General features: G+C 50.3%; 1 protein-coding gene across 1 annotated transcript in view; it reads right to left on the minus strand.

The window, feature by feature from the left end:
* The window catches only part of MAP6 (microtubule associated protein 6), a 35,828-nt gene extending 24,541 nt beyond the window's left edge, over positions 1-11,287 (minus strand). The window contains exon 1 of the mRNA XM_031552108.2: positions 10,425-11,287. Coding sequence (XP_031407968.2) covers positions 10,425-11,119 — 695 coding nt within the window. The 5' untranslated portion in view covers positions 11,120-11,287. The remainder of the gene's footprint in view (positions 1-10,424) is intronic.
* Between the last annotated feature and the right edge of the window lie 7,170 nt (positions 11,288-18,457).

Consider the following 18,457-nt stretch of genomic DNA (forward strand, 5'->3'; position numbering starts at 1 on the left):
CTTTCTTTCCCCTTAGTTTCAAAAAGAGGGACTGTGGAGACATCCTGCTGCCATCTCCAGTGGCCACAACATCTCTCAGCCCTGCTCCAGCAAAACACTGGGTACGTTCTTCCATTCAGCACCCAAGCCCTGCTCTTCTCCATGGGTTGGAGCATCCCAATGCACTGCTGCATCTCTGCAAGGACAGTTATCTGCCTCCTTCATGCTCTGCATCCTGCACACAATAACTGAACACCTTCCCCCTCTTTAATGACCACACTTTCTGCACTTCTCACCTCTCTGATGGACCTCCTTTGGTCCACAGCTCTGCCAAAATACAAAGCCAAATCCTGAATAAGAGTTAACCTGAGGCTTTACTAATGCGTAAGGACGATACACCTTATGTATCATATCCCTCTACATGCATACCAGTACATTACTTTTTTTGGTGTGTTTTTTTTAATGATTATTTCCTAGATTTTCAATGCAATAATATTACTGACATTTGGTTTTTGAGCTACCACTGTTATTTCTCACACCCCCATCTCTCCTGAACCGCTTCACAGCATCACAGAACGGCTTGGGTTGGAAGGGACCTCAAGGATGATGAAGCTCCAATCCCCCACCACAGGCAGGGCCACCAACCTCCACATTTCACAGCAGCCCAGGCTGCCCAGGGCCCCATCCAACCTGGCCTTGAACACCTCCAGGGATGGACGGGGATCCACAGCCTCTCTGGGCAGCTGTTCCAGCACCTCACCACTCTCTGAGTAAAGAACTTCCCTCTTCCCATTTATTTCAGGCTGTTTCACCAATATGTCAAGATCTCTTCGAATTCCAATTCCAGCATGCAAAATGATTTCACCAAACACAAGTGATGGAGTCAGCACACAGATGAAATATAGCACTGTACAGGCAGTCAGGTGGGGTGGTCCTAAAGTCCCTTTCTGTCCTTAAAAAGCTCCTATACACCATAAGCTACTGGTTACAATTGTGCTAGGGAGGTATTGTCCACGGTAACTCGCAGGTATCTAGTGATAGGATGAGAGGTAATGACTTTACATCATGCCAGAGGTGATTCAGGTTGGATATTAGGCGAAATTCCTTCTCCACAGGCTGCCAAGGATTGGGGGTGGTCACCATCCCTGAAGGTGTTCCAGAACTGTGAAGATGTGGCACTGAGGAACATGTGGGCATGGGGGGGTGGATTGGGCTTGGGGATCTCGGAGGGCTTTTCCAACCTTAATGATTCTATGGGATATTTAAGACTGGTTGCATCCTATACAGAAGGGAAGAAGCAGATGTGACCCACCAGTGCAGGGTGCACGTGGTGCTGGAGCTCAATGAGCACTATTGCTGGCTGAAACTGTGATGCTCCTGCAGAAATACATCCATGCTCCAAGCTGTACAGAGGGTTCTTTTTTTTCATTGGCCCCACTGAGATTTGGATCAAGCTCTTGGGACATGTCTCCAAAGCTCCACAGCCCTCACAATGGACCATCGAGGATGAAAATATTAAGATAGGTGTGACTGTAATAGTAGCGAAAACGTGTGTTCAAACACCAAGAAAAACAGAAGAAAAACTAACAGAGGTTGCCCTTCCCAACTAATCAAAATGAGAACTTAATTATTTCCACCAAGGCCAGATGATCTGTGCTCTCACAGCAGGAGGAGAGTATGAGCTGCAGCACATTACATACAGTCAAGGATTTATGGAGTCGTGGAGCCATGGAACCAAGGAGCCAAGGAGCCATGGAGCCATGGAGCCATGGAGCCATGGAGCCAAAGAGTCATGGAGCCATGGAGTCAAGAGCCATGGAACCAAGGAGCCAAGGAGCCATGGAGCCATGGAGCCATGGAGCCATGGAGCCAAAGAGTCATGGAGCCATGGAGCCATGGAGCCAAGGAGCCAAGGAGCCATGGAGTCAAGGAGCCATGGAGCCATGGAGTCATGGAGTCATGGAGCCATGGAGTCAAGAAGTCAAGGAGTCAAGCAGCCATGGAGTCACAGAATGGCTTAGGCTATAAGGGACCTTAAAGACTGTGTAGTTCCAAAGCCCAAAATATGGTGTTTCTTCCAATTCTTTTTCTGTTATCCCACTAACAAGACATAATAAACAAAAGCCCACACAGAACAACTGGTATAGTCTAAATTATATTAAATATCTGTCCACAAATTAGTTTGCTGTCATCAGCTGAGGGAAACCAGGAGGTGCAGTAAGGAGTCAGTAGCTGGTGTCTCTTGGCCTATGAATGATACTGGTCAGACCACCTGAACATATAGGTACCTGAGAGTATGGAATGAATGTAAATGAATAAAATCTATGCAAGAAAGATAAAAACAACATATTCATATATTTTGTATATAAGTATCTTCTCTTTCCATATGGTCTCACACAGAACTTTACACACTACTTTCCTATTACAGCATACTTATCCCGTATGTATCATATCATAGCAGTGTGTTCATTTGGCCCTGCAGAAGCTCTGAACACATCTGCAGCACTCCTTCCCCTGCCCAAGGGATGTCTCCATGTCTCCCAGTGCAGCAGAGGGATGGAGTGCCCACAGCAATCAGGGCCACAGTGATTCGTCTCGTTTTGCCTTCTGCATAACACAACAATGCAACTTCTATACCAAGGGCATAGCCTCAAACTTGGATGCTACCAGACTCTGGTCTCACACCAAGTAATATTTATATGGGCTAGAACATGGTGTCTGCTGAAATCCAGAACTTGGACCACATCAATCAACAGCATTTGCCCGCGTTTCAAGAGCTGTATTTCAATAAATAAATGAACGAGTGGAGAGGCTATGGAAGCAACTTGTACAGAAGTGGACCACCTCTAGACATCCCAACCCTTCCCACTGCACAAGAACAATACAAGCCTTCATTTTTCCCATTTTGCATCACATTGAAAGCATTGTGTAAAGCATCAAGACTAGAAACACCTGAAGAGACACTGGAAGATCAGATCATAGAGTTACAGAATCACCAAGGTTGGAAAAGACCTCCAAGATCACCCAGTCCAACCATCCACCCATCACCAGCAGCTCTCACTAAACCACGTCCCTCAACACAAAATCCAAACGTTCCTTGAACACCTCCAGGGTTGGTGAATCCACCACCTCCCTGGGCAGCCCATTGCAGTGCCTGACCACTCTGTCAGAAAAGTAGATGTAGAGATATTAGATTGTAGATTGTAGTAGATGTTGAGATAGGAAGGGCTGAACAGACAAGTCTTGCTCCTACTCAAAGCAGTGGCACTTCACATTTAATGAGACGTCTTCCAGTTGTTCACTTCCATCTTCATATATCCCACCATCCTCGGTCCAAAATTCCAGGAGCCAGGCTTTGCAAAAGCTGCCCAAATGTTGGACTGAATGATCCTTATGGGTCCCTTCCAATTCAGGATATTGTGATTCTACTACAGTGCTGTCAGAACTTCAAAATTTTAAATCCTGAGATGTATCCTGGCTTCCACAAACCCAGCAAAAATGGAAAAGTCAGACTTTTACATCTAATTCCCCCTTAGTTTAAATACCTTCCCCAAAACAGAGCTCACTCTATTGCACTGGCAGCAAAGTGTGGCTCAAACTGCAAAAATACTGCAAGACACCTCGCATGATGACCTCCCGGCAGAGCTCAGGGTTGATGGAGCTTCAAAATCCATCAAGTGGAGGTGGGAAGGGAAAGAGTACCCTGCTCTGCTGGGAATGGCATCCTACTGGCACCTGCTCCATGAAGGTCTCTGCCAAGAAACCACCAGCCCCACTGCTTCCCAAACTGGGGAATGGCAAAAGTTGAGAGTTGCAGCCCTGCCTGTGTTTCCAGCCCTGCCTCCACGGGGAGAAGCAAAGGGAAATGCTGGAGGAAGGCTGAAGCTCAGCTATCAGGGCTGGTCCTGAAGGATTTTCTCACCCTTCACCCAGCGCCCAGACACAAACCTTGGGTTTCTGAACTGCAACACACTGGCCTGCCAGACTCTGACCTTCTCAAGTCCAATTTTTTGCTGGTTACACGGGATTTCTGGCTGAACCCAACCTGCCCAGCTCCACATAAATGCATGGTTTCTAAGATGTCTGCTTGTCTTCGTTTTAAGAAAAATACATCAGCTTCACTTCCATGGGAAATGGGCTCCTTCCCCATCTCCCTCCCTTTACCTGTGCAGCTGGATTAATGGGAAGGAAGTGGTCAGCTACTGGCACAGGTTGTCCAGAGAGTGGTGGACTCACCACCCCTGGGGGTGTTCCAGAACTGTGGGATGTGGCACTGAGGGATGGGGGCAGTGGGCATAGGGGGTGGGCTGGGGTTGGGCTTGGGGATCTTGGAGGGCTTTTCCAGCCTTTATGATTCCACAATCCTATGAACTGGGAGAAAAATGGACAAAGAAGTGGAAAATATCCACCAGTTCACCTAATAATTGGATGTAAGCATCATTTAATCAACATTTCGCATTTACGCAAAGCACTCCCACAGGAAGCACACAGTTTATAAAGGCAGCAAGATGAGGACGAGCGTGGAAAAGCAAATCTGAGGCATCAAGATGAGGATTTAAATCCCCAACAAACCCGCAGGAGAGCAGTGATCTGCAAGACGACGTGCTGTCCTGCAGGGCGTGGGTATACACAGCAACTCTGTGCATTGCTGTTTGCTTTGCAGCAGCCCATGCAAACCCCTGGGATCCCAGAGCAGCAGCAGCCTCTGCATGCACGCACTGTTGCAGTGCTGCAGGGTTTCCTCAGGTGAAGGCACTGTGTAAGAGAAGGAGCTATTAATAGGAAAGCAAAATGTGTTTGCTACAGAGCACCTGCAATGCTGGGCTTGGGGAGGGGAGACGAGGCGGAGGTTAAAGCAGTCACTGAGCAGCCCTGTGGGTGTATATATAAACACAGAGAGAGAGAGGGGACATCTGAAGGGTATCCAAAGTGCTGAGTTATCAATCCAAAGAAATTAAACTTGCATCCTCTGAGGGTTCCCTGAAGCTGCCCTTCCCTGCTGCTCAGCGCAGCGCAGCAAGGCTCACCTGCAGGTATCAGCACCAGAGCTATGCTCACATCCAGCAAAGAGCAAACGAGAGCAAGATTGATAGTGGGGAGAGTGCAGAAGTACTTAGAAATCGAAGGGTTGTTCCGCTGGTAGGAGACTGGGAAAGCAAAGGTCATGCTCTGAATGTGAGAGGAGACAAATTTACAACAGCTATTCATGATTTATTTGGCAAAGGAAGGGCAGAGAGAGTCCCGCTGTCCAAATGAGACAATCTCTCTCCTCTTATCTTTATTTATTGTTTGCTTTACAGCAGTAGCCTGAAGCTGCCATGTGGAATTGGGGTCTGCTCGGCAGCATCTGCTCCTGCATGCACTGCTGTCCAAACAGGCACAGCAGTGATGGGGAGGGGAGGAGGGATGTCTGACACGTCCTTTGATACTATAACTGACTTAGCAGACAAAGAAAATGTGAAAATCTATCTAAAGCATTCGATACCGTGCCACGTGGGAGGTTATTAATTAAGCCTGCGAATACGAACATCAGCCGCATGAGAAACTGGGCATGGGAAATGGAAATGCAAAGTGTTGAACGCTGAGCTGCAGCCTGGAAGGAGGCTAGCGGTGCTTAATGGTGCTGAGGTTGACTTTGGCACACAAAAGTAGGGCAACGCTGATGAGACCTCCTAATGGCACAACACTGTAGGCAGACCGGGAGGGAGGAGGATCAGGATAGCAAGCAGGAAGAAAGGGAAGGACCTTGACTGACATGCTCAAATGGGGTAAAAATCCAGCATGAAGTTCCAGGCTGGGCTCTAATCACTTCTTGCTATGGCTGGAAATCCCTAAGGAGAATGAAGGGGTCAGGAGAGGTAGTGATGGCTACAAAGGTGGTGTGGTGGGGTCAGGAAGGGATGGGCATCTCCTCCCCAAACCCACAAGCAGGACGTTGGATCCATATTTTAGAAATGCTGGTTTCCCCCAGGAAGAGGGAGAGAGGAACGGCTGATCTGGGGAACAGAAAAAGACTAAGCATTGGGATGTCTATAATTGGATGTAATGGTTCAGCGGGTTCCATCCAATCCTATGTGCCTCGGAGTCCCTGCCAAGGTGACCACAGCAGAGCAGGAGCAGACAAAAAATTGCTCAGGTCCATCAACAACTCCACCACCAGAATGCCACCTCCTGTTCAACCCCACCCTGCAGCACACACAGCCACAAAATTCTGCTCTGCCTGCACTGCTTCCAGCTGAGTCTGCGGATGGATACTGTCCACCTCAGGGTGACTGCAAGCAATATGACTTTTGGGTCGGAATGCCACCGAGACTCTTTCCCAGCTGATGGACAGGCCTCATCCTGGGGAGACCGATCATAAAACTGTAGAATCATGGAATCCTTAAGGTTGGAAAAGACCTCCCAGATCCCCAAGCCCAACCCATCCCCACCGTGCGCACCGACCATGTCCCCAGGTGCCACGTCTACACATCTCCTGAACACCTAAGATGCAGAGCGTGACAAAACAGCTGCAACACTCATTTCAATCCTCTCCACATCTCACTACGAGAGCCTTCTCCATGCCATTAGCCCACACAACGGTCCCTGAAGCTCCAGCAAGATGTGCTAAGGGTATGCACAGAGCCAAAGCCACTCAATACCTCCCACTGAACCTCCTCTTCCGGATGGATGAAAATTCCCCATTCCTTTCCCTTCCTTGCTGACAGCGATCTTGGATCCACACATTTATATGGATTAATTTAACATCTCTCCAATGCAAAATGAGAGGTCATAGCTAAACGACATTGGGAGATTAAGTCTGCCCAGAAAAGCTCTGGTTCATTATCTCCTCCATCCTATCTCAGAACTGGGATGTGGACCAGATGACATCGGGACGTCCTTCCAACCCTACATTCCCAGCTCCATAGTGATGGACATGAATTCCCCATCCTTGTGTGAGTGGCTCCAAGGAGGACACCCCTCCTGAGTCAGCTCCTCTGCATCTCACAAAACACACAGCAGCTCCAGCACTGAGTCATTCATCCCTGCAGCTCCTACACTTCCCATTTGCTCCACGTCTTCAGCACCTCCAGGGCTTGAGATGAGCGACAGTGCATTAGCAACAGGCACTTTGTTAATGCTACAGGAGTCATCACTATTCCTCTCATTTCCTCTGATAGGAAAAGAAATTGGTGGGAAAAACAAATAAAAACTTTGGTAAAAAAAATCTATATATATGTCTCTGGTGAAGAATCTGAAAACAAAGCTTCACAATATCGCTTCTCATGGGGAAATTCATTGCACTATCACTCGCTTCAGCACAAAGGGAGCGATGTTTCTCATTTGAGATCTCCCCTTTCATTTTTTCTCCAGGGAAAAATACACAAACCCAGTTTTCCTCCTTGCTGAAAGATGTCCTTATGTGGTCCCTCAAGGTCTGCGGGGAGCAGAGAGGAGGGGGAGGGGTGAAAGCAGTGCAAACTGGCCCCATAGCTTTGCCTGGGCAGCTCATGTTTTGGGAAGGGATCAAGTGGTCCCTAGGAAGCCCTGTTTCTGTTTCCCCACTGCAGAAGAGAAATAAGACCCTACATGGCAAGCAGATACCAACATTCACAACCTGATCACCTTCAAGCCTACTTGCTCCCAGGGGTTCAAACTACACACTGTCCTAGGAGTCACTTCACTTACAGAAACCATTAGGATTGGACACACATTCGGTCATTTCCCTACACAAATGGTTTTCCCATTTATTCTGTAGGATCTCTGGGGCACGTGAAGTCTCCTGCAGATGTGCAGTGCTGCCATAGCTGCTCTGGACTTGCTGAAGGATTGAGTGAGCATGGGGGAGACGGGGTGATGGCTGGACTTGGGGATCTTGGAGGTCTTGTCCAACCTTAATGATTCCATGAGTGGGCATGGTGGGGATGGGTTGATGGTTGGACAAGACAGTCTTGGATGTCTCTTCCAATCTTAACGATTCTATTATTCTAAATAATCCTCCAGCACCAGGGCTGGGAGCAGCCTCCATCCTCCATGGCCATCACCATCAGGAACACTCTCTGCTCTATCACTCTGAGCAGACCCAAGAGTTCACAGCACACGGTCCCTGCAATATTCTCTATAAAGAGGTAAAAAGGGGAATTCCTCCCTTTCTCATGCACTGATGACCTTGGGCTCATCGCTGAACGCATCCCACGCTCTGTTCCAAACTCCCCAGTAAACAACACAGCACCACAGCATGCTGACAAGCCATTAGTGGTGTGTTCTTTGGTTTCACCAAAGGTCGTTTCCCAGCCCTGGAGCATCGTATTACGCTGATTCGTAGCACTGGAAGGAAATCTTCCCCAGTTCTGCCTCCAGCCAGCAGCCACACACCAGCAAAGGGCACAGAGGACAAAGCCCCATGTTAGCCACCCCTGGGTTGTTAGGGGGTAATTCTGGCTGCTGGGTGGCCCCATCCTTGGAGTGGAACCATCATCCTTGGGGATGTTCAAATCTCACCTAACCCTACACAACCCTATACAGGCAGGGAGACCCAAGAGCAGTGAGGTTTTCCACAGTAACGGGGATTCGCAGAGTTTGGCTTTTAGAAACCCAAACAAAAAGCAATGCTTAAAAGATGCCTGATTTGAACAGAAGCTGAGAGCAATCAGCCACAATATCAAGCCTTCGTGTTCCCATTGGGTCCAGCACCTGAACCCATCTGACCCCTCTGCACAGAGGGAACATGCAGCTGTAGGATTTGTTGGAGCAGACTGTGGGGTGCACATAGGGGTGGAACGGCAAGCAATCTGCATCTAAATAATTACGTAAATAAGCCTAATTATTCTTTGTAGCAATGGAAGAGTGCAACGTGACAGCTCTCCAGCTCTATTCCCAATCCCAAAACAGAAAACTCGAAAATCCCTGCCCATCCTCTGCCATCTCAGAGCACCTGAACCACCGCATCCGCAGAGAGATGGACGTGGTTCTTCCAAAATACAGCAAAAACAAGCAAAAATAAACCCTAAATCCCATTCCTTGAGCCATCTCCCACCTGGAGAATAGGGACAGTGGGACAGAAAACCCAGCTTCACAGTAAACCTGCAAGGATTTACTATCTGCTTGGTGGCGGAGCACAATCTCCAAACCCCCCTTAGGGAAGAAAATTGATGTTTCCCCAGCCCACTGCTGTGCACATAGGCACAGGAATAAGCAAAAAGCAGCAGTCACACCTAGGTCACAAAGCAGCCCCCCCCCAGCTCTGCTCTCTGCCATCCCCACCCTCAGCAGAGGTGGGCACTGCCAAAGAAAGCTCTGGAAAACACAATCTCAGCAAATCCTCCTTGCAAACACCCATGCAGGGCAGCAGCCACTTTGTTTTGCATTCCCGACGCATCCGACCCCACTCAGAAATACAAGCAAAGCGAGGAGATTAATGCTGCGAATGCTAAAAGGGGTGAAATCAGGGCACTGAGACTGGGGTGGGGAATAAAAGGAAGGGGGAGGGGGGGAACCCAGGGACGTGCCGCCCCACACCGTGCTGCGTTAAACATGGCAGCATCCCAAGGCTGCCCCACCCAAGCAGCGCAGGGCGCGCGTCACCCGCATCCCAACGCGGCTCTGGGATGCTTTGTCTTGGGGATGCTGCTGGCCCAGCATGCCTGGAGCCTAGGGATGATGTTGTAGGGATGTAGGGGGGTCTGTGAAGCCAGGGACTGGGATGTTTCTGGATGCAGGGATGCTGTCGGGATGCCGGGATGATGTCAGGATGCAGTGGGGTCTCTGGATTGTAAGAGGCAGGGATGCTGTCGGGATACAGGGATGCTTTCAGGATATAGAGATGCTTTCAGGATACAGGGACACTGCCAGGATACAGGGATGCAGTCAGGATCCAGGGACACTGCTGGGATGCAGGGATGCTGCTGGGATCCAGGGACACTACTGGGATACAGGAATGCTGTCGGGATGCAGGGATGCTGTCAGGATGTAGGGATGCTGTTGGAATGCAGGGATGCTGTTGGGATGCAGGGATGCTGTTGGGATATAGGAACACTACTGGGATACAGGGATGCTGTTGGGATGCAGGGATGCTGTCAGGATGTAGGGATGCTGTCAGGATGTAGGGATGCTGTTGGGATATAGAAACACTAATGGGACACAGGGATGCTGTCGGGATACAAGGATGCTTTCAGGATATTGGGTCCCTGCTGGGATACAGGGATGCTGTCAGGATACACCCAGAGATCCTGCTGGTCCCTTCCGAGAGAGCTTTGCACACGACAGAGAAGTGACCAAAGCACTCGCAGGGCGGGTGGGGGCCGCGCTGCAGACCCTCCTCGTAGGACCCGAACCTTCACTCCCTGCATCCCAATAAAGCGGGACGGGCCGAGAGGTGGCTACAGGGACAAAGCGACAGCGAAAATCCTCGGGAACCAAACCGCCCCGCCCCCCGGGGAAGGACGGGACGGCCGAGGGGGTCTCACCTGTAGGACGAGCTGACCCCCGCCGCCACCACCTCCTCCTTGATCTGCCGGTTGAGAGCATCGGCGGCCGCCCGGCCCCGGCCCTCCTGCCCGCCCGCCTCATCGCCCCTCTGCCGCCCCTTCTCTCGGCCATCCCCGGGCCGGGCCGCTTTGGGATGCTCCTCGTCCGCCTCCGCCTCCTCCTCCTTCTTCCTCCTCTTCTCCTGAGCCGCTTTCTCGGGAGATCCGCGCTCAGGGACGAGCACGGGGGAAGGACCCGCTTTGGGGATCCACGGGTGGTCCCCTCTTTTAGGGATGGGCCAAGCGCGGAAATCCTTTTGGTACTGCGTCTCCTTCTCGAAGGGCGTATCGGACGGCTGGTACTCGCTTTTGGGTTTGCAGCTGGGCTCGGGGCGCTGCACCTTCCAGGGTTTGTAGTCGTGCCGCATCACCGAGTCCGCGGGCGGAGAGCCGTGCGGGGCCGTTCCGGGCCGTGCGGGGCCGGGAGCCGCGTCCCCCCCGCCCGCAGCCGCGGCATCACCGCCGGGTTGGGTATCGATGGGCGCCGCCGCGCTGCGCGGGATTTGAGCGGGGAGGGGCTGCTCGGTGGCTTCGGAATATTTGGTGAAAACCAAAGGGACGGCGATATCGGCTTTATCCAGCTGGTTCCAAAAGCGGGCGATGCAGCAGGCGCGGGTGATGCAGGGCCACGCCATGGCGGCCCCGCTCCGCGCTGCTCCGCGCTGCTCCGCGCTGCTCCGCGCACTTTCCGCGCAGCGGCCGCACGCAGAAAGCGGAGCGGCGCAGGGAGCGGAGCGCAAAGCCCCGCGCAACGCCCGCGCAGCGCGGCGCAGAACGGGGCGGGGCTTCTGATGGGGGCGCGTCGAAAGGGGGCGGGGCTTATCAAAGGGGCGGGGCTCCGCCAGAGGGCGGGAACTCACCTGCGCGCATGCGCAGACGCTCAGGGCAGGGCCGTGTGTATGAACGTTTGCGCGTATGTATGTATGCACATATATGTGTATGCACATGTGTACACGCATCAGGACATGTCTGCACATGCACCGACATGCGTGTGCATGCACGTGCCTTGCGTGTGCCTTTCCGTTTGTGCACGTTTGCATGGAGGGCTGTGTGTGGGCGTGTGCGTGGTTGGGTGCTTGCATGGAGGCATATATGTGCAAGCGTGTGTCTGCATTTGGGGGCATATATGCGACTGTGCATGCTCACACAGCTGTGTGCATCCAGTCCTGTGTGTTCATGTGTGCAAACGCATGCATGTGGATGCATGTCTGTGATTATGCATATGTGAATGCTTGCATATTGCACATGTATGTGTACATGTGTGTACCTGCACGCATGTGCATGTTTGCACGTAGGGGTGTGTTGCTGCAAGCGTATCCCTGTGTGCACAGCTTGCATACATGTGGTTTCACTTGTGTGCATTTGAATGTGTGTGCACATAAAGGTGTTGCATGTGCACAGATGTGTGCAGGTGTAAACGTGCTTGCATGTACGAGCGTGTGCCTGTATGTGGCTGTATATGTGTGACTCTGGCTGTGCATGCATGCATTTTCATGCGTGCACATAGCTGTGTTCATTCAGTTCACTGTGTGATTGTGTTTGTGTTCATGTGTGCGTATCTGTGCATGTGGATGCATGTCTGTGACTGTGCATGTGTGAATGCTCATATATTGCACATGTATGTGCACATGTGTGGACCTGCGTGCATGTGCATGTTTACATGTAGATGTATGCACACACATCTGGACACACCTACAGAAATGCATGCACACACAGACACAAATGCACATATTGCATGTATGCACACACGTGCAACCACATGCAACCACATGCATGTGCACACATACACATATACATGCACCTACACACCCCTACTTGCAAACATGCATGCATTTAGGTACACATATGTGTATACACACACAGGTACGTACATGTGCAAAATACAAGCATTTGCACATACACAGTTACATGCATGCATCTACATGCACACAGGAGCACGTGCAAAATCACACGTGAACTGTGGTGCACACAGGTGTGCAGACATAAACATGCACATGTGCAGTCACACACATACACACCCTTACAAATCCATGTGCACATGCAAGTGCTCATGCAAGAACACCCATCCACGTGCACACATACACGCACACCCATAGACACATGCAGATGTGTTCATGCATGTAGGCATACGTGCATGCACACTAAGACGTGCACACATGCACTGGCACAGATAAACGCGTGCACAACATATACATGCATACAGAAACATGCATGTGTGAGAGTGCACAGATGCATGAACTCATACACATGTGCTCACATATATGTGCATAAGGACATACGCACACACACGGACATGTGCATGCGTGCAAACACTGCATTCTGTTATTGTGGCCAATTATCTCCCTCTGCCATTTCATTGCAGTGTTGCAGGGGTGGGATTTTCATTAAAGGCATAGGAAGCTCTTCAGCACTGGGGCTCACATCAGTTTTCCAGGAGCTCATTGCTCTGGGTATGGCAGTACAGTGGGTGTGCACCTGCAACAGAAGCACCAATCACCACTTTCCTTTTCAAACTGACATTATAAAGGCAATTCCATGGGGAGCACAGAAGCTCTGAACACACTGCAATCCCTTTTTGCATAAGGTGCAGCAGTGCCTGGCTCCAGCCCTGCGTTTCTTTGCATGCCGCTTTCAGTTTGATGATAGGAAAGCAGGAAAACGCCACCCAAGGTCTGCAAGATTGCAAAGGGATCAAGCCCACACTAACCCAAATGCAACAGCTCCCGTCCTATAGCTGCAGGGCATCCCAGCCCTGCATCCAGCTTGCTTGCTGGGCTCTTGCACAGCCCCTTGCATCCCTCTGGGGGCTGGGATTTTGCATGTACACGAAGCAATAGGCTGGTTTTGCAGGAAAACGCACAGTCATGCATCCCCATCTCTGCTTTTTCCTGAGCTCTGCAAGGTTTGGCAGTGTCAGGAGGCTCTGCGGATACCCAGCAGTGCTGGATGAAGCTAGAGGCTGCAGAAAGAACAAATCACTCGGTGTCTCCCGGAGTGAACTGTATGGTTCTATATAAATCCTGAAGCATGGCTGCTCATTCACTTTCAGGAATCAGCAATGGAAATAATCTAATCGCTTACGTCAAGTAAAATCCATTAGCTCTAATTAGCCCAATGGAGCTGCTGGCTGCAAACCTCTCTTGGAAAGCACAGGAGTTAAAAAAAAATAATAAAATAAGAGTGCCTTAGCGTTCAAATTGCAGAAGAAAGCAGGAATGGCTTTACCCTTTCTTCTGGATAAAGGCCATGGTGCCATAATGGGACACTGGGTTGGGTTGGGGAACAGCTTTCTTATTTCTCCTGGATAAAGGCCATGGTGCCATGATGGGACACTGGGTTGTGTTGGGGAGCAGCTTTTTCCATTCTGGGAAAAGGCCATGGTGCAGTGATGGGACGTTGGGTTGGACTGGAGAATAGCTTTCTCCTTTCTCCTGGATAAAGGCCATGGTGCCATGATGGGATGTTGGGTTGGGTTACAGCTTTCCCTGTTCTGGGAAAAGGTCATGATGCCATGATAGGTTGTTGGGTTGGACTGGGGAATAGCTTTCCCCTTTCTCCTGGATAAAGACCATGGTGCCAGGATGGGACACTGGGTTGGGTTGAAGAATAGCTTTCTCCTTTCTCCTGGATAAAGGCCATGGTGTCATGTAGGGATGTTGGGTTGGGAATGACCAAGGACACCACTGTCACTGCATTGGGATTTGCCCAGTGGGCTTTGATGCCACCCAAGAAAGCTGTTTTGCATGGTGCTGGGGGTATCACACTGGGGAGGAAAGCAGAGCAAACCCTGAATGTTGCAGCACCCTGAGTTAGTGTTGGCTTTCAGTAGATGCCCAGGAGGCTGTGCTGGGTCTCATCTGTGCAGGAATGGGTCTCATCCCTGGTGCAGAGGCAGGGAATAGCTCCAGGCACCCCCCACACAATGATAGCAGGAGTGGTTTGGGAGCTAATTAACAAGGAGCTGGCGAATCTTTTCCAGGCATCCTCAGATGAAGTCGGGATGACTTCCAGTTGAGCTAGAGCTGATGGTGTCCATCCTGGACCAGGTCTGAAGCTGCTTCTGCTGCCACTCACCAAATTTCTATTTTTCTCTGCTAATCTGATGACAAAGAGGGATTGGCTCCTTGTCTCTGATCACCAACTGACATCATGTGCTGTGTGTGCACGTTTTCCCCTCACGCACACATACCCACCAGTTACTGCAGTGATAATGGTATGCTGTCATAGGAGCAGTGCAGCAAAGCTCAGTGTAAGACCTTATGGGAGGGAAGATGCTTTGATTTAAAATCATTAAAAAATGAAAATTATTACTAATAATAATAATAACGAGGGGCTGTGTGGAGCCAGGAGTTGGAGTCAATGATCCATATGGGTCCCTCCCAACTCAGGATATTCTTCAGTTCTATGATTATAGAGACCATTGGCATCAGCCTCACAAGAGATGAGGCCCTGGCTCCAATGCAGACCCGGGTCAGAGCTCTCCAAATGAAGTGTGTGCACCTGGAGAAGTGCATCCAGCTCCACACCATCTTGATTAGGTGCAGAAAGATCTTTTTAGATAGATTTATATTCGATATCTTTGCTACCTCCACGTCTAAGCCACATCCTTGAAGCACCATCTCTGCACCAGGGGTGTCCCTGCAAGGACTGTCCCTTCTTTGGTCCCCAACATGTGGCACCATGGACAAAGGAACACAGCACCACAGCAGTTGGCCACGTACAGAGGATTTTTTGTGGATTCTTGAATCTTAAATCATTTTGTGATCAGACACAACTGTGTGAATATGAAATTCTATAATGGAACTCAGTGGCGAAAGAGGAATCATAGAATCATAGTCAGGGTCATAGAATGGCTTGAGTTGGACAGGACCCTGAGGCCCATCCAGTTCCATCCTCCTGCTGTGGGCTGGGTGCCACCCATCCGATCAAGCTGCCTTGGACCCATCCTACCTGGCCTTGGGCACCTCCAGGAAAGAGAAACCAACAACAGATAATTACTGCAGTTACGCTTTCAGCTTCCTCCTGATAACTTCCCTCCCACTGGATGCTTCGCTCCTTGCAGGTAACCCTTCAGGTCCTCGGTCCTGGAGCACAGCCAACTCCCCACGTGCAATCTGCTCCATTCTGGCTATGGGGTCCTGTGGGGTCACCCCAGTATGCTGATGTGTAAAGCTGGATGACTTGCAGAACCCATAGCTCGGTGACTCAGAGCTTCATGGGTTCGCATTCGGAGATGGACATTGATCAACACAATCACAAGGGCTGCTGATAAAGGGATTACAGGGATGACCTATTGAGGGATTAAAGGGCTTAATGCTCCGAGCTGAATACAAGCATAGGAGATCGGATAACTGACTATAAATACCTGAGAAGGAAAAGGCCAAGGGGAATGTCACTGGAGGGGTACCATGGAACACATGGTGCGAGGAGGAATGGTGAGAAAATGAGATTTCAGTGACTGAGAATTAGGTGATATGAGTAAATGGAACAGCAGCCAAATTCCCCTGGAGGTGCTGCCATGAGACTGGCAGGGAAGAGGAGTGAGCACCACTGGGTGGCATCAGCGCATGGAATCACAGCTCAGTGGTATCTCACTGATGATCCCCTCCAGCCTCCCCACAACCAAACCAAGTCAGCACAGAGAACAGGAGGAAGATGTGAAAGCAATCAGAGAAACATGCAGGAGAGCTGGGATGGAAAAATCACCGTCTCAATCATAGGATCACAGAGTTAGGAAGGCTCTGTGGAGTCTTCTACAGGAGCCCCAATCCCTCTTCCAACCCCCATGCCCGCTGCCCACATCCCTCAGTACCACATCTCCATGGCTCTGATCCCATCCCATCCCATCCCATCCATCCCATCCATCCCATCCCATCCCATCTCATCCATCCCATCCATCCCATCCCATCCCATCCCATCCCATCCCATCCCATCCATCCCATCCATCCCATCCCATCCCATCCCATCCCATCCCATCCCATCCCATCCCATCCCATCCCATCCATCCCATCCATCCCATCCCATCCCATCCCATCCCATCCCCTAAGTGTGAATAAGTATCTTCCCCTTCTGTGACCAGCACCAGCTTATATTTCCAGCAGCAGTCATGCAAAGAACAACTAATTGTTGGAAGATCCCGTAGTGCAGAGCTCTGCTTCCCTGTAGCACAAAGCACAGATGTGGTTTCACCAATGCACAGGAATAGCTGCATCCCTCTCCATGACTAACTGGAAACCTCTGAGCCCTTTCAAGCTTCGGAAGATTTCAAAACCATTTCAAAATATTATTCTCTCCTGATTTAAGGAAACATAGATACAAAAGTGTGCCCATGACAGAGCAGGACATCAATATTTATTACCCAGCTGAGCCTTGGTCAGCGTTTCCACGGAGCCAACTTGTACATCAATAAATCAAGAACATGATATTTTTTACTGTAATAATGAACCATGAGCAAAAAGCTGCTCAGGGAATCAGTCGTACAGCAGCTTCAGGGGTTGGCATGACATTTCTGGGGGCAAAAGGCTCTTCCCAATGTCTGGACCTTCTATAGGGCTCAGGTGGGATCCTTCCCAGCAGCACAGGCAAAGAGCTGCCCAGCAAGCCTTCAGGATGGGAGCCATACCTTGAAGCATCACCAGGAGTGTCCCTGCAAGGAATGTCCCCTCCCTGGTCCCCACTGTGCCTCAGTGACCACGCACAGCCCAGAAGGACCCGGACCTGTGTGGAGATGCAGCACTTGGGGACATGGCTGGTGGGCATGGTGGGATGGTTTGGGGTTGGGGATCTTGGAGGCTTTTTCCAGCCTTCGTGATTCCATGATCTCTGCAGGGTGGTTTGTTTTGTTATTGCTGCTGGTTTGCCTTGGGAACTGTTGGTGCTTTCGGAAATTGCTGGTTGTTTCTCACCAGGAAAGGTCTCCAAGCAACGGAGCCGAAAGAGTTAAAAGCTTTCCCTTTCCCAGAACAGACAGGGCCTGAACAAAGGGGAGAGATGCAAACAAGATCAGAGCACATTATAGCTCAATTAAAGCAACCAGTGTCTTTAGGAAAAGAGCCCCCAGGGTCAGCGAGTCCAGAAAACGGAGGCAGAAAGATCCTGGCATGTTCCAAGGGCCTGACAAAGAGGAGGGATTTTTTTTTCCAGCTCACACCTCCGATTTGCTTTTGGCGAGGATTGCTTTTTGCTTTTGTTCTGTCATCCTTGGCCACGGTGAGCACTGGGATTTGCAGTGCCCTCAGAGAAGCAAAGGATGCCTTTCAGCAGTCAGCCCGCTGTTTAGTTCAGCCTAATGGATGGTTAATTCCGTATCCTGGTTACTGCCGAGCCCCGTGGTATTCTCTCATGGTTCCTTTGTTTACCTGAGCAGACTGTCAGTTCTCAAAGGATGTTTTTCTCCAAATTTCAGAGTTTTGTTTGTTTGTTTTTCAACCAGAAAATTGCAGGTTGGAATTTGATGCATGTGATTTTTCAAAGATACGGATTGTGAGAGGTAGAAATGCAAAAAGGAGGTAGTGTTTCCAGGCTCGTGCACCCATGTAAGTCTATGCAAGGAGGCACATGGACACTTGACTGTCCTATCCACCCTTCTGTCCATCTTTCCCTCCCTCCATCCATTCATCCATCTCCATCCATCCTCATGAAGTTCAACAAAGCCAAGTGCAACATCTGCACCTGGGTCATGGCAACCTCTGCATCAGTACAAGCTGGGAGTGTAAGGATGGAGAACAGCCCTGCCAATAGGGACCTCGGGGTACTGGTGGATGGCAGCTGGGCATGAGCCAGCACTGTGCCCTTGTTGCCCTAAAGTCAACTGCATCCTGGGCAGGAGATGGGTCTGTGAGCACCTGATGGAGCTGTGGGTGTCCCTGTGTATTGCAGGGAGTGGGACCAGAACGCCTTTAAGGGCCCCTTCCAACTCAAACCATTCTGTGATTCTGTTGGAAATATCCAAATAATTTTGTCAGGACGGTATC

This window comes from Meleagris gallopavo, chromosome 1 (genome assembly GCF_905368555.1).
Source record: "Meleagris gallopavo chromosome 1, MGAL_WU_HG_1.1, whole genome shotgun sequence".
Lineage (NCBI taxonomy): Eukaryota > Metazoa > Chordata > Aves > Galliformes > Phasianidae > Meleagris > Meleagris gallopavo.